Consider the following 16,074-nt stretch of genomic DNA (forward strand, 5'->3'; position numbering starts at 1 on the left):
GTAGGTGGATATGTTGAAAAACATTGCTATACTTTCCATTGGTTCAAAATGTATTTGCTCACCACTTGTAACATCCTTCCTCTGCTTGTATTGTGTAATTGACTTGCACTTGGTTGAAATATGGAAGAAGAAGTTTTGGGACGATGAATGCTCGCACATTCAGCAATCCAAGCAGAAAGAGAAAAAACACTTTCATTGTAGCCTACATTAAACCTACAAAGAACAGAAAGATAAAACTTGCAAAATCATTAATCCAACCAATGCAGTAATATCTGTGAGGGAAATAGGGTCAATTGGCTCAACTTCAGATCAGGGGTAATACTAATTTACGGAATGATGAATGGTCAGAACGCTCACTAATTTAAGTGTTGCCACAATTATTAAACCAACGCACAATATTTGGGTTACCCTTTGGGTGAAGGTGGGTCAAGTGTTATTATATTTAATAATTATACTGTAAACGTTCCTGATCTGCTGAAAGTTTAACCTTTAACAATAACCTAAACCACAAGTCAATTATAAATTTTGATATCTTTTGTTTTGTGTTTGTCCAAAAACGACAAAAAATGTTAACTCTAAGAAAAAACATTGGGCACATTTTCCATTTTTGTTTCGGATACCGCATTTTTATTTTGATCACAATCCAAAAAACCCTTTCACATGTTTTAAATTAAAGATCTCGGCCAAAACAAACACGGCATTCGGCATGAAGGAAATATATCATTAATCATAACAAAGTGACGAAATAATTCGGCTGTCTCTGACGTCACAATGCAAAATGACCGAAAACATAAAATGAGACGAAAAAATGTCACACAACGTTGAATTCTAACCTGTATAAGTGAAATAAACTAATATTTTCGGTAACTTAATTTACGCGGGATTTTTTCGCATTTTCATGCTTCATCTAATAATGGGTGATTCCCCTGAGCCGAGTTTGACCGCGCCAGCTTCAAAACAAACCGTTAGGTGACAGTGTATTACCATAATTTAAGAGGGTGTTTGTATGACTCGCGTTGTATATCGTTGCTATAAAGCAGGGGTGGGCAACTTTTTCTAGTTGCGGGCCAAAACCAAACTAAAAAAGGTCTCAGCGGGCCGTTAATGTTAAATGTGTAGACTTTTACGCATCTTATTATAACTGCAACGGCAGTTAATCAAGGATAAACTAGGGCGTTTTGCGATTTACACTGGATGGAGGAACAAGATTAACGCAAAGCGGAAAAAAATATTTTCTTTTTCGTAGTTGAATCAGCCAGAAATATGGAGAATGACTTCGTTCCCAGTTTGTAAAATAGGTCGCGGGCCGGATTATTGGTGTTGGCGGGCCGGATCTGGCCCGCGGGCCGTAAGTTTCCCACCCCTGCTATAAAGCAATATCCTAAATAACAGCTCACAAAAGTGAAATGCCGCCGGTTTAACCTAATAGTCGTACAAATTTCAATATTTTTATTTTAAAATAAAGTCACTAAAAAACAAAACAAAGAATGTGTATATTTCAACAGGGGGGCATCACCACCGTACTATCTAAAACAAAAGTAAAACAAACTCCTATTGCACGTCAAACTGCATGCAGGTCGCTTATAGATTTATTGTATATTCCAAAAAATCGGAAACAGCTTACAGCACAGTAAACCACATCTCCGTTCATATCGTTGTCTATAGTTATGTTTTTCCAATAGCCGGGTTAAACTTTATGCGTCAAATGCCGAATGGATTTGCCAGACCAGCCCAGCAAGGAAAAGAGTATCGACGTGAAATAAGTAACACTTTAGCAGACGAACAAGCTATAATTACGAGCACAACATACATTCGTCGTTCTCTACAGGTGCATTTTTTGTAGCTGGTTTTACCAAAAATTTACGCGTGCGGCACACTTTTACTTCCCAACCACAATTTTTGGAACCTTTATGGCCTATACCCGAACCCGATCGGCCATGCGTTTATATTTTCGAAAACAACGGTAGGAAGATATTTAGGTTCATTTTAATTTTTTTAAAATACTGGTTACGTTGGTAAATTTTGTTATTTTATTCGTGTTAAAAAGCTTTCATTTTAGCTGGAGCACAATCAACCAAGTGACCACTGTGATTGTTGAAGATTTTTTTGTTGGCTAGGCGGTATTAAAAAAATATTCTTTTCAATTTTACAGTGTGCTTTTGCTTATAGGAATAGCATCAAACTCAAGGTGCCATGTATAATATATATATTAAAATTACCATAGTATAATATTTTCGCCTTTTTTGTGTGTTCACAGCCTTGTCCTTTGTGTACAATCTCTGCAAAATGCAACCGGAATTATCGAGTTAATGAATTTTTTTTCGGTCGTGCAAATTTACAAGATCTTTGCAATATGACCAGAGTTTTATGCATATAGCACTTACCACTTTTAAGACAAGATAAACAAAATGTTTTCGTTTTTCACCTTGTGCGAATTTTTAACGTGATTTGCGTGAAGCCCGCAGCAACAGCGATAATCCTTATGTTCCCAATGCGCCAAGTCCCCTTTTTCAGGTGAAAAGCTGTACCAACTGAAATGCAAGACGCAATTTATTTTTGCCTACACGTCATCAACTCAACTTCGGTTGCGGTCAGCACACTTCTAAAGATTACTTGAATTATGACGTCACTTGTAACGTCACCAAAAAAACTAATAGTGACTTATTACTTATTTTGGCGACGTTACAAGTGAATAGTGACTTAAATCAGTCTCAGTCGCTGAACTGTTCGATTTTTATGTCTTTCGTTTATTCGTAAAATCGTGATTAACATTATACTTTAACGTTTTTTTTCCTGAAGTAAGAATGTCATATACTTGATATTTTATTACGATACGGCTACCTCATATTTTGCACAAAATGTATCGCAACCTGATACAAAATGACCTTATAACTATGGTTGAAAAGCTCATTAGATTAAATTGATTATAAAATGATTTCCACTTGAACATACGACTTCCCCCCAAACCTTTGTGTCTTACTCCTACTTTGGATTTCCAGCAGAGTCTCAAGAAGGAAATAAGCAACATAAGTTCTGCGGGGAAGAGCTTCGACTAGTTGTTTTACTTCATTTTATCCGTATAGAAATATTAATATTATGAGCACCTGTGCGTCGCACTTTGGTTGATAAAATATAATCAAAAGTGCGGACTTGGTTAAATTTAAGGCATGTCCACCATTTTGTGTTTGTCAAGGCGCTTTTAATTCTAACCTTTGCTCATATTCCAGACAAAAAACATTTATTTAACAACTTTTTTTATTATGTATGCTTACAATACCTCCATAAAAAGTATAACTCATTGTAGGAATACCTTCACATTTTCATGCGAGCTTCACAAATTATCGAAACTCTCCTCCAGTGCTAACCCTGTGAAAAAAACGACGCAAATATTTTCCTCAACCACCCTTGAAAAATACATGTTATCCTGAAACGTTTTCAAGAAAAATATTTTGAAATGGATTTTTTAAGAGGTGAGATTTAAATGCATGAAAATTCCACCATTCCACTTTTAGACACAAAAAATATTTATTAGACCAGTTTTACCATTTCAGTTGTTTATTAAATTCAATAATCTGAAAGAAAATTTAAAAACAGCAAATTTTTAATAATATAAAGGGGGATTTAACTACTATAACAAAATATTTTAATGCATATTTTTGAACGACAATCATACATTTAGTGCAGTGATTTTGAAAATAAAATAAAAATACATTTCACCATAACTTTTGAAGCTAGAGCAGATAAGAAAAACAATCAACAACTTATAATATATACAAACGCAAAGCATAATATAACAAAACACTTCAAAACTATTTTTTTAATAAAACTACCACACATAAGTGCTCTCCTTAGGTTTGGTTGTACATGTCTAACAACTTAATAGCAATGCACAAAAGAAAACAAATAATCATTGGTAAAGCGAACATGTTGGTCTTAAACCAACTTCAAAATACAGATCGATCTCATATTTGGTAGGATGTCGTAACTTCAATTGAAAAGGCAAAAATGTAAGGCGGAACTTAAAATTTTCTGTCTTAGTTTTGACATGCACACATAGGTATGTAATCTGTAATGTATAGTGTATACCCTTCGTTTACTTTTTGCCAGTTATATAACCAAGTTCTCATTCTGCATACACTTGTGAATTGGGCTTACCGCTGAAGAGTGGCGTGCGGCGTAACAACAATAATGCTAAACATTTTATCAAAATTGGTTACATGTAACAAAATAAAAGCAAAAAAACAATATACTATTTTATGTCAAAACAAATTATCACACAAATATTTATTTACAATGCGATAAAGGCTAAATTAATATGAAATATTAAAAAAGGGAACTTTTAAAAACAACTCTATTTTGAAGCATAATGGCTGGAGGGTATTGTTAAATGCAGAAAGAAATATGAAAGCCCATACAGAAATAGTTAGCATTTTGAAAACTTCGAATAAGTCTTAATCTTGCCATATTGAAAAAGAATAAAAAGATACTTTAACAACAAAGAGATGCAAAACGTTAAAAATGATCCCTATATTTCAGTGAGGGCTTGAATTTTTGCCCCATCTAATCTTACTTTTGTAGTGTGGCGTTTTATAAAAACATTAGAATAACAAGCGAAAGTTTTGTACATCGCAAATTAGAACTTTAGAGAGAATATCAAATTACAAATTATCGAAACATTATAAACTTTGTTACATTACAAAGAAAAAAGTTAAATTTGGACATTTTACAATGACGCCCCAACATAAAATATTTTAGAGAACAAAAGTGCATAATCAATGGGATTGATAAACTGTATGCTCTGAGCACAGTGGACATAATTATATTAAGTGACATAAAAAATCTAAATAAAGACAATGTTTAAATCGGTTAAAACATAAAAAAATAGCAAATTATTATTAAGGCACACTAGTTTATGAACTTTATGTGGTTGACTAATTGCAGAAATAAAACCTAAAATTGCATAAATTAATGTGTTTACTATAGATGGCATTTTTACTTTATTACCTTTGGAAGGCACAAAAGCATTTAAAGAAGAATTGCTTATAAAATTAGGGTTTACCACAAACAACACAAATATAAAAGCATAAAAAAACTGGCACAAGTTAAAAAAGTACATTGAATAGTTTTGGTTCAGAACAAAAAAAATTATGTGATTTACACAAAAAAGCAATAACTACATTTTTACAGCAGGGGCCTTTAATAAACTAACCAAAGCAGTTGATTAATTTTATTGTTTACGCAGGCAAGGAAAACAACTAGCCTCAGGTGAGGTTTAAACTCACAACCTGAGCAATTTATATAAATTATTCCACTATGGAGAAGATACTGAAGATGCTTTATAGCGAAATATATTTATCTTTTCATTACATCCAAACAAACTGATTTTCGGTTTACTAAGTTTTGTCTTAGTTTTAAATCTTTACTATGGAGAAGATATGGAAATCAAGTTGCTTCTAGTGCTAGTGATCACCCGTTGCCTATCATCATCTTTCATGTCTGTGGCATTTCTATAGGTTACCAGGGCCCGGGAAAAGTACTCAACAGCTTCCTCAATTTTGCCGGATTTCCAACACACCTCACCGAGGTTGTATAGGCAAGAAGCATAGCAAGCAAATTTCTGGGCTTGATCTCTGTATGCTCTCTCAAGCAGAGAAAGAGCCATGTTTAATGTTTGTTCCGAGCTGCTTAGATCCCCAATTGCAGCTTCACAACTCCAAATCGATTCGACACAGGCAAGATGGAAGTTTACTGCATCGTTGCTCAAGTTATCATTTATGCTTATAAATAGCTCCACTTTGTGCATCAAAGGCAGGATGTGATCGCGCACATAAGGCAAGTAGTTGATCTCTTTCTCATCCAACATTTCATCAACCGTCAGCTTCATTTCATTGATACACAACAGAACACCTTCGTTAATCGTTTATAAGTGTCATGTTAAATGAAGGTATGATAGCTTGCATGTGTTAACAAAACACTTAACCAGTAATTCTCAATATTTTACGACTTATGTCCCATTTTATCAGCTCTCATTTTTTGGCCCCTGCTCACTTCTTGAAAAATGATTCACAAATTTTTATGAATGTGTCTAAATTCCGAATAATAAACATACACTTCTAGTTTAACTGGCTTACAACAATATACACTAATTACAAATGAGCTTGTGGCCCAAAATCTGGCTCAGCAGTCAGACAAAGGGCTAAGGGTCACATTAAAAAAATCTGGTTTAAATCAGGGCTGAGAAGATGGACTGTGGACATGACCAAGTTAATTTATTTTTACCGGAGTCGGACATTGGGTAAGACTACGTAAAACTATCAAATTTGTAACCTATAATGCCGCAAACTGAAGTTGGAGTAACATATGGCGGATTACTTTTATCCAGCCATGTATTGCAAGTGGATTACCTATATGACACTCCTATGAGTGGATTGCTGTGGTTCCATAATTTTACAGTTCACACCATTTTAGTTCCGCAAATGGCTATAATGCAGGGCTTTGGTGTAGGAGCTGAATTTCTGACTTTTTGAAATTGCACATTAGGTTAAGTCGGACTTTGAGTTCATTTTTTGTCCTGAGTGGACTCGGGTTGTTTTTAACCGACTCCACAGCCCTGTTTAAATACTAAGCAGTTTTTTTGAGTGACAATAAAATCTAGAATCCAAAAAACAAAACTACAATGCATAAATCAAACTGTGAATAAAGCACATATAATACCTTCCATTACTTTGGCTGGGTCAGGATCCTGGGTGAAGCATGCAGCTGCTGTGTGTAAGTAGAAGACGGCAGATGGATGTTGTTTATGTTCTCTCAGCAAAAGGGCATGCTTTCCCAAATCTTGAGGTGTCATACAGGCTTTTCCAAGTTGCTGTATGAATTCGGCCACATGGTTTGCGTACAACGAAAATCGTTTGGTAGAAAGATCTGTGGGCACTGTTAAAAATAAAAGTCCATTGGTCGGTTCTAAAAAATATAGTTTAGAAGATTTGTATTACTGGAAGTTGTTACACATTGAGCCATCATAATTTCAAGAATTTAACAAGTAATAATTTATATCCATTTACCTTTTTGCAACTGAGCTACAGTTCCGCTTCTTTGTTCTGGGACTGAAAAAAAGAAACACTTTTTGTTTTTCAAGTTTTACTGAGTCGGTGTAAACATGTTTAAATTTATTGCAGTTTGTAATACTTTTTACCCCGCTTTGACAAACCCACAATATCACTCTCTCTAAAGTAAAACATAACTATTCTATGCATAGGCACCGCACGTGGGTTGGCAGAGTGTTTTTCGACGCCCTAGATTTCTGACAAAGCGTCAAAACGCCCTGGAGTTGGACCGTGTTCTCAATAAAAAAGCAAAATTAATTCCTGTAGGACAGATTGATTTCACCAAACGTGCTTAAAACTTCCTAAATTACCATATAGGCAGGAGGCCACGGAACCCCTTTGTAATAAATAGGCTTTTTTGCACTAGTTAGATAATAACGCCCAGGAATTTTGAAAGTTTGGCGGCGATCATTCTATGTAAATGCATTTGCCTGAAGTTCCATGTGTTTTCATTACAACATAGCAGCAAAAGCGTACCATTTGATTCAGGGCATTTTATTCCGGCTGTGCAGGAATCTACAATGTCATTTCAAAATTGAGTCGTTTTGTATTAATAAAATAAAATCAGCGCAAAATGTTTTACATGTTTTTTATCATAAAGAAGTTCAGCCACCCTACTATTTTAGAATAACAATATGTTTTACTGCAGACCACATCTTATATACCAATTAGCTTGGTAAAAGATCTGCATTGATTTCATTGTAGTATTAACTGACTACTGCTACTGCCAGATATGCATCAGGTATCCGCTCTAATCCGATAATACAATGTACTCCTTATGGTGGTACCTGGTGCAGGTGGATTAAGTGGATTGAATCCATCAAGACAAACCTTCCATGTTTCGGTGGAAAGCGAACATGGCTGGAGTTGTGCCGATAAAGTTTGGAAACATTGGGAGATATAATCTTGATTTTGGGAAAACAACAAATCCCCAAGTTTCTGACGAACTTTAGACATCTTTGGACGCATTTCCTTGTCAGGTTGCCAGCAAGCTTCCATAACCTCAACGAGACTTTCAATTATGTGTTGATCAGCGGAGGCTAGGGTTTCCTTGTCATGTTGGATTTCCTCGCAGTCTGGTCTTTGTCCAGCTGTTACAGCGGCTGTAACATCGTGTAGTTGGTTGGTGTTATAGGGAAGTCGCAAGGCAAGAATTGTGTAAACCACGATTCCGTAGCTGTACGTATCTTGTTCCTTTTTTGGATCCATTGTGATGTTCGTAAGAAGTTCGGGGGCTGCGTACATAGGGGTAAGTTGCTTGGGGTCACTGGCTTCTTGTTGGGAAATGCGCATCGTTGTAATTGCATTCGTTAACGGAACCAGTTTTGCACTCCCGAAATCGGCCAGCTTGCAGTGCAACTCTTCATCTAAGAGCACGTTTTCCGGCTTTAAATCACCGTGAATCAAACGCTTGTCCAACTTTCCTTCGTGCACAGAAGAAAGAGAAGCGGCCACCTCGAACGCAATGCGAAGTCGAACAACCGGTGGTAAGGTCAATCCGCTTTGTAGAACACTTAAGAGGTCACCTTGTGGGTAATATTCCATGATAATGCCAATAAAACGCTGCTGCCACTTAACCCAACCATACACTCGAGCTATGTGGACGTGTTCAGCGTGTTGAAGCATCTCTAGCTCTTCTTTAATCCTTAACAAACAACAGGGTCTTTAAATAAAAACTGAAAAATATTAAGGACCGAAAACTAAATTTTACCACCTTTAAAAACAATAAAATGCAACAGAGCCTGGTCTTGTATTTTTCAAGTTTGTAAACACTTTTTCTCGCCAAACACTTGAAGAATAAATGAAATAATATTTGAACCAATTCCAAACCAACACCGTAAGCCATCGCAGACTAACCGGATCTGACCAATATGGCCGGAGGTCGTGAGTTCGAACCTCACTACCTGTTAGTTGTTTTTCTGGCCTGCCTTGCTTGCATCATTAATCGATAGATTTGGTGAGTTTGCAATGGCTTTCGGTGTACTATTGATACGTAATCCTCATAAAGCAGCTTCAGAAGAGCTAGATCACACTTTGTTGAACACATATTTGTACGTGTCTTTTATTCACTTCCAAACTTGAACTTACTTGCGAAGGAAAGCATCCGCTCGGTTTCCACTGACAGAAAAGCACTTGATGGCAACTTTTTTACCGAGTTCTTTAAGAAACGCCAAGATGACGACAGCTGACCCACCTTCTCCAAGTAACCAGGTGTTTGGGTGCAACACAATGTCATTTGCGAGGTATTCCTTCAACTGAAAAGACAAATAAAAATTACTCACTATACTGTATAACATGGTAAAGGCTTTTTTGTTGAAAAGACAGACCCTAAATAGCTGTTTGTTTGGATGGAATCACACTTGGTAAGATAACTCAAGTCCAGAGAACGACCTGCGCTTTAGCAAATTCAAGCGGGTATAGCCACATATTGTTGATAATAGAGGGGGGAAAAATGTTTAACCTATTGGTTATTTACTTTATATTTTGTTTGGTTATCCATCTATATACTGATAACAAGTTGATTTTGAATTGTTTTTTTAGAAACATAAATTGTTTTAAACCGTGGCCCAAACTCCGGTTTTATAAATGTTTTATTGCAAATTGGTTGTTATGATTTTTGAGCTTGACGAACCACATAAATAAGTGTTTGGATCACTCTTATAACTAAAATCAAACCTTACCATTTCTTGTTCATGAAGGTAAGCCAGCAACTTCCAATAAGAGTTGATACACAACAAAAGAATAACGCAATCCTATTCTACTTTGCACAAGAAGCCTAAAAAGGGATTTGTGTGTTATGAATTTTAAAGCAATTAGATGTTTTTAATTTGGAAAAGATAATTAACAAATGTCAAGTATATACACAAATTTTACATTATTTCTTGTTTGATTGTACACTAAAGGTATAAAGCAAAGTCATAGGTTTTATTTTTATTACTTTAAAGTGAGTATAAAAGAGTGACAACAATCAAACAGTACTATTTGGGCAACTTTTTTAATATTTTATCGAACAATTATTCTGATTTTAAGCATTAAGCTCATGTATATTGGACTGGCAATAGGACTTTGCTCAAGTCTTTCCGACGAATGACTTTTTATTAAGCATTTTTTTTTATATAAATTGGGTTATTTATCAGGAAGTCAAACCGTTTGACTTTTCCGGTTCAGCTCCGGTTCGACCATCGTTATTTCAAAACCGGTTCATAAGGTTCCGGTTCAGATACAATATAATTTGCGTTAAATCTCAAAATGTGGGTCGATAAATGTTGAGAATAATCTTTGAATTGGAAGTCATTTAATCTAAGTTATGTGACTTATTAAAAAACAGCAACTCAATATTGAAATATCTAAAAAATAAAAAATCAACCTTTTATTTAATCAATACATTTATATTTTTTTCATAAATTTTCGAACATGGCGTAACTTGACTCTGTAAAATAGAAGTTGTGACGTCATGCAGGAGCGAACCGCTTTTATTTACAGGTTCGGGTTCGGTTAAGGTTCAGGTACTTTCAAATTATTCGGTTCAGTTCCGATTCGGCTCCTTAAAATCTCATAAAAACCGGTTCAGGTTCGGAAAAAATTGACCCAAAACCGGTTCATAAAGTTCCGGTTCGGTTCCGGTTCGACTCCCTGTTATTTATCCAATGTTTTGCACAAAAACGGCGCTGGTCTAAAATCCTACCTTTTTAACGAAGCGAGTTTTCAAATTAAAATTGCAAGGAAGAAGTATGGGAGAATAAATATATAATAGCAATACTTGACCAACTCAAACCCTAACCCAAATAATGTTATTAATTTAAATGCCGGAAGAAAATGTGGTAAGTATCTGTATCATAGTTGGGTTCCGCTGCAAAAAAGTTCCTTTTTACTCACCTGGTTTCAAACAGTTCCTCTTTTAGCGACATAAACAACACATAACACTAAGTAGAAGATAAATAAATGGAAGTCAGGCATATGTGTGCTTAAGGGTGTATAGTGGCTGTGTACCATAATATCGGACGATAGACGATACCCGATACTTGTATCGTACACAAGATATTTAAGGGTTTGAAACTAGTCTACCTCTCTATCGCCATCTAGCGGTAATTGATATATCTGCACATTGAACTGAACTGGAAGTTTTTTCTCCATCCATTAATTACATACCGAAGGTTTTCGGCAACTTTTTGTTATACTTGGTTCGGTGAAACACACAAAATAAATTAACCAAAAAACTAACCTTAGCGCCTGGCACAGAAAGTCGGTTAATCATTTAGGTCAGGGGTGTCCAACTCAAACATGCCGACGTGCAGATTTTTATCTTATAACTTCTTCCTGTGCCAAATTTAAGTATTTTTTCTAATATTAGAAGCGTTTTTTTCCAAAAACTAAAACATTCATTTAATTAACAAATCACTGAAAGCAACATATGTGGTCTCTACCTTTACTGCTAGTCTCGTCCAAAACTCTGCGTTGGAAAAAACTAGCAAAAAACAATGCAAAACATAGGTCGACAAAGCAGGGTTGTAATTACTTAAGCCAATGACAATGACTTGACATAAGTCACTATTTTTCAATGACTTCACTTTAGTTATTTGGGAAAAATGAATTGACTTGATTCAAGTTATTTTGAAAGTTTTTCTGAACAATGACTTGAGTTGAATCAGGTGTTTTCATAAAGCATTTTTTTTATAAAATGGAGCTATTTATCCTAATTTTTGCACATGAAACAATTTACTTGATATATGTTGCTTTTTTCCTATTTTTGGCTTGAGTTATTGCTCATATTCAGACGAGTTTACAAATTTTAATATTCATGTTTTTTTTTATATCGGGGACTTGCTCTAATTATGACTTAAACTGGGGAGTTACATGTTATGCGTTCGAAAAACTGGACTTTGATTCAAGTTATTTCAAAAAATATCCTAATCTCAGTGCATGTGACGTATTACTGTTAAGTCCGATGGTGCGTTTGGCATCTTGTTTATGTAAAGAGAGTGGTAAATTTACAGCAATGCACTCCACAAGATAATATAGCCTTATGCCTTACCAAACAATTAAACGTCCTAGCAGGCCTAATTTATGTATAGTTGGGCGCGAATTCAGAAGTTTACAAATAACGTCGAACAGTGGCCTAGTGGTAAACTTTTTGTGTTGCTTCATAGTTTTTACATTTGGTTTAGTTACACAACAAAAGGCGTTTCACACAACAAACGTAAAACAATTTAACTGATTCTTACTTGAAAGTAACTAATCCAGTCAATTCCAAGAGACATATTGGCGGTAGGTGTCTTGTTATATTTTGTTACTGTACAGGAAGAATAATGTTAGAAAAGGCCGTGTTCGTACGAACGCATACAAATTACACACGCCTGTGTACGTCGAAATACGAAATACGCGCTTATACGCACGTAAGCATTTCAAATACGCGAGTATACGTACATAAGCATACAAAATACGCGTGTATACGTACGTAAGCATACCAAATACTACCGTATACGCACGTAAGCACACTAAACACGCGCGTATACCTACGTAAGCATACGTAATACGTGCGTATGCCTACTTCAGCATACGTAATACATGCGTATACGTACGTCAGCATACGTAATACGTGCGTATACGTACGTCAGCATACGAAATACGTGCGTATACCTACTTCAGCATATGTAATACGTGCGTATACGTACGTCAGCATACGTAATACGTGCGTATACCTACTCCAGCATACGTAATACGTCGTATACCTACGTAAGCATACGTAATACGTGCGTATACCTACGTAAGCATACGTAATACGTGCGTATACCTACGTAAGCATACGAAATACGTGCGTATGCGTACGTCAGCATACGAAATACGTGCGTATACCTACTTCAGCATACGTAATACGTGCGTATACGTACGTCAGCATACGTAATACGTGTGTATACCTACGTAAGCATACGAAATACGTGCGTATACGTACGTCAGCATACGAAATACGTGAGTATACCTACTCCAGCATACGTAATACGTGCGTATACGTACGTCAGCATACGTAATACGTGCGTATACCTACGTAAGCATACAAAATACGCACGTATACGTACGAAGAGCAGATAAATTACGTGCGTATACGCAGGTATTACGTACGCGGCCAAGGTGCGTAGCAGGCGATATACGAGTCGGAAGTGCAAGCCAGAAGTAAGGCGACAAAACTGCGACGAAAAAGTGAAAAAAATAAACTGGTTAAAATGCGCATTTGTCAGTTTAGAGAATAAACGTGTTGGAAATTCCAATATCGCTCGTTAGGTGATTTTTCATTATTATAGATTTTTTCATTGTCTAAGCTTTCCTAATATTTAGAGGCAATTATAATGTTATTTGTGAGGTCGCAAAGCAGTCCTGGGAGACACGAGCATATATTATTTGCAAGTTAAACCCAAATTTATGTTTTTCAATGGGTCATAAAGTTGAGGGGGGGGGGGGGGTCACTAATGGAAAGGTTGAAAACCAATGGATTACGAAATTAATTTAAAATCAAAATTTGACTTGATTTTTTAAAATTATTGTATGTTAATGCCTAAACCAATAAAGTTTCGAAATTGAGTGACGTGTCACTGACGTAATATGACGTCATGCGAGACTGTAGTGTTAGTTGTGCAACATGTTGAATGTGGTTTGGACAAACATGATCGGATATAGGCGAGCAAAGCGATTTAAAGAGTAAAACTAAGACTTAATTTCAACTTTCGACTTTTGTCTCGTTTTTGTCAAAAAATACGAGAAAATGTGATATTTCGTGTCAACCAAAATATTACAAAATGAGAAAAAATAAAACTGTAGTCGAAGAAAGTAACTCGCAATGAGCACTGACGCACAACATAAATATGACTATAATCTCTCTATTGGTCCTTAAAGTTGTTTGATAAACTTTTTTTGCCTCCAAGTGCGATTTCTCGTCGATTAAGTGGCAGCATCAATGCAAAAGTGCAGATAAGTAACCACATTTGGAGGGGGTAATAAACTTGGTCATTCAATCCACATGTAGTGCATCAGCAACAAAATGTTATCCACTTGAATAATTTCATGTCGATTTGATTTACTGTTTTTATTTTGGGGTGAATTTATCTATGTTTTTGTCACTCAATTTAAATACCAGTCTTCAACCACTTAAATAAGATACGGAAGCACTGTATTACCGCAATTACAATGCAGCAAAGTAAAACGAACAGAGGCGATTATACCGCAACCACTGGTACAAGCACTTCTCGTGGTAACTAGCAGTAACTTGCGGCAAGTTGTGGTAAGTTGTGGTAATTTGCGGTAAGTTGTATTAAAGTTGCGCTAAGTTGTGGTAACCTGCGGTAATTTGTGGTAACCTGCGGAAATTCGTGGTAACTTACGGCAAAATGTGGTAAGTTGTATTAAAGTTGCGGTAAGTTGTGGTAATTTGCCACAAAGTGCAAAAAGTTGCGGCAAATAGTGGTTACTTGCGGTAATTTGTGGTAAAAGTCTAAAAGTTCGCAGCAAACCGCTTCCCATTGCAGGGATACATGTGACCACCCAACCGTGACCGATGAGTGGGCTTGACGTCATCAAAACACGCAACGTCACCAACACGCGTGACGTAATCACGTGACGTCACGGGGGTCATATCCCGCCGAATATTGCATCGTTCGATGTTAGCATGTAGTCGACGATTTGGTTCTGGTAGACCATGTATACCGCCATGTGGCCGGTGGTTCCCCCGATACCCCCTGCGGCCCCTTCCTCGGGGGGTTTCAGCAGAAGGGTGGGGCCGAACACGATCGCGATGTTCTGCACTTGCATGCGGTTCTGTACGCTGTGTTCAACAACCCTGAAACACAAAAGGGGGTTGTTTTGTAAGGGTTATTTTTCGGGCCGCAAAAAATCTTATATTATAATATTTAGGTTTAACTCAAATATAATCCTTTAAAAATAAAAAAGTGAAACAAATTTTTTTTAGAAATGAAAAAAATAAAAAAAATCCAGCAATATTTTGCGCTCGGAACGAAAGCTTATGCTAGAATTTTTATGGAAGATCTGAATTGCAAAGTTTTTGTTTTGTTCTATAAACTTACATCCGATGGGTGGCAGCAAAGGGCTATGTCCGACCCGATATAATTTTAACAACTTTTTGGGTTTTCTTTGGAAATTTATTTTCTCCATTTTATTTGTTAGTCTTATCCTTTTTAAATCAAAGTTGCCAGTCTTAGCCGGGAATCGAACCCTGTTCTAAAGATTTCTAGTTTTCAGATTCTTGACCTGTTATGTTCAGGCTTAAACAACTATAGTATTTTTCGGAGATTTTTTCGGATTAATAGGAGAGGGTTGTCCACACGTAGAATAAAGTGAAGGTCAGCAGTAAGTTGTAAGTACCTGACGAAATGGTTCATAAGGTATTTCAATGTTTTCCCGTTGGCTTTTGGCAGCACTCGAACCAAACTTTTCATCGAAGTTATTCGTTTCTCTTCGTCTTGGATTTCTAAACAAATTGAATCAAATCGTGTTTAGGTCAAATCTTGTTAATCTGAGCACTTTTGGTTCAGTAATGACCGTGCTACGTCAATTTGAAAATTCAGATTTGGGCTAAAATTTTGAAAAAAATTAATTGTCCTCCCCCTAGAAAAATGTTTTTTCTTCTTTTTTTGCATTGCTTTGCAATTGAATAGCCATAAATAAACCTGTTTTGCAGTAAAAAAGTGAGTAGCCATGGTACAAATGTCACATTTCGACAATATTTGTTAGGCTGTTTTGTACGAAAAATGGCTTAAAATTTTAAAATAAAGTAGATACAGCAAACATGACATCAAATTAATATAATAGTGCATTTAGTAATTCACACATTTATATCAATTTCTTATCTAAAGTTCAAAAAATGCGCTGAAAAGCCATTTTTCGTACAAAACAGCCTAACAAATATTGTTGAAATGTGACATTTGTACCACGACTACTCACTTTTTTACTGCGAAACAGGTTTGTT

General features: G+C 36.0%; 3 protein-coding genes across 3 annotated transcripts in view; all 3 read right to left on the reverse strand.

The window, feature by feature from the left end:
- The window catches only part of LOC146157988 (nuclear pore membrane glycoprotein 210-like), a 29,621-nt gene extending 29,425 nt beyond the window's left edge, over positions 1 to 196 (reverse strand). Inside the window, exon 1 of the mRNA XM_083383616.1 lies at positions 63 to 196. Coding sequence (XP_083239742.1) covers positions 63 to 196 — 134 coding nt within the window. The remainder of the gene's footprint in view (positions 1 to 62) is intronic.
- A 4,061-nt stretch (positions 197 to 4,257) lies between these two features.
- Positions 4,258 to 9,880, reverse strand: LOC146157989 (receptor-interacting serine/threonine-protein kinase 2-like). Its single transcript, XM_083384438.1, has 6 exons — positions 9,785 to 9,880; positions 9,192 to 9,358; positions 7,892 to 8,748; positions 7,062 to 7,103; positions 6,715 to 6,930; positions 4,258 to 5,907 (listed from the first exon to the last, which is right to left on the reverse strand). Exons 1-6 carry the CDS (start codon positions 9,785 to 9,787, stop codon positions 5,423 to 5,425), a joined length of 1,770 nt encoding a protein of 589 aa, XP_083240564.1. The 5' UTR covers positions 9,788 to 9,880; the 3' UTR covers positions 4,258 to 5,422.
- Positions 9,881 to 13,461: 3,581 nt separating this feature from the next.
- Positions 13,462 to 16,074, reverse strand: part of LOC146157990 (rho GTPase-activating protein 12-like) — a 41,126-nt gene continuing 38,513 nt past the window's right edge. The window contains exons 23-24 of the mRNA XM_083383685.1: positions 15,471 to 15,576; positions 13,462 to 14,928 (exon numbers count right to left, since the gene is read on the reverse strand). Coding sequence (XP_083239811.1) covers positions 14,721 to 14,928; positions 15,471 to 15,576 — 314 coding nt within the window. The 3' untranslated portion in view covers positions 13,462 to 14,720. The remainder of the gene's footprint in view (positions 14,929 to 15,470; positions 15,577 to 16,074) is intronic.

Source organism: Ascidiella aspersa, chromosome 3 (assembly GCF_963924565.1).
Source record: "Ascidiella aspersa chromosome 3, kaAscAspe10.2, whole genome shotgun sequence".
NCBI classification, from domain to species: Eukaryota; Metazoa; Chordata; class Ascidiacea; order Phlebobranchia; family Ascidiidae; genus Ascidiella; species Ascidiella aspersa.

Excerpts from the sequence above, each read along its gene's own strand:
- LOC146157989 (XM_083384438.1), bottom strand. Across the intron at positions 8,749-9,191 it reads GCGGATGCTTTCCTTCGCAA|GATTAAAGAAGAGCTAGAGA; the intron begins GTAAGTTCAAGT and ends TTGTTTGTTAAG. Across the intron at positions 6,931-7,061 it reads TGTAGCTCAGTTGCAAAAAG|TGCCCACAGATCTTTCTACC; the intron begins GTAAATGGATAT and ends TATTTTTAACAG.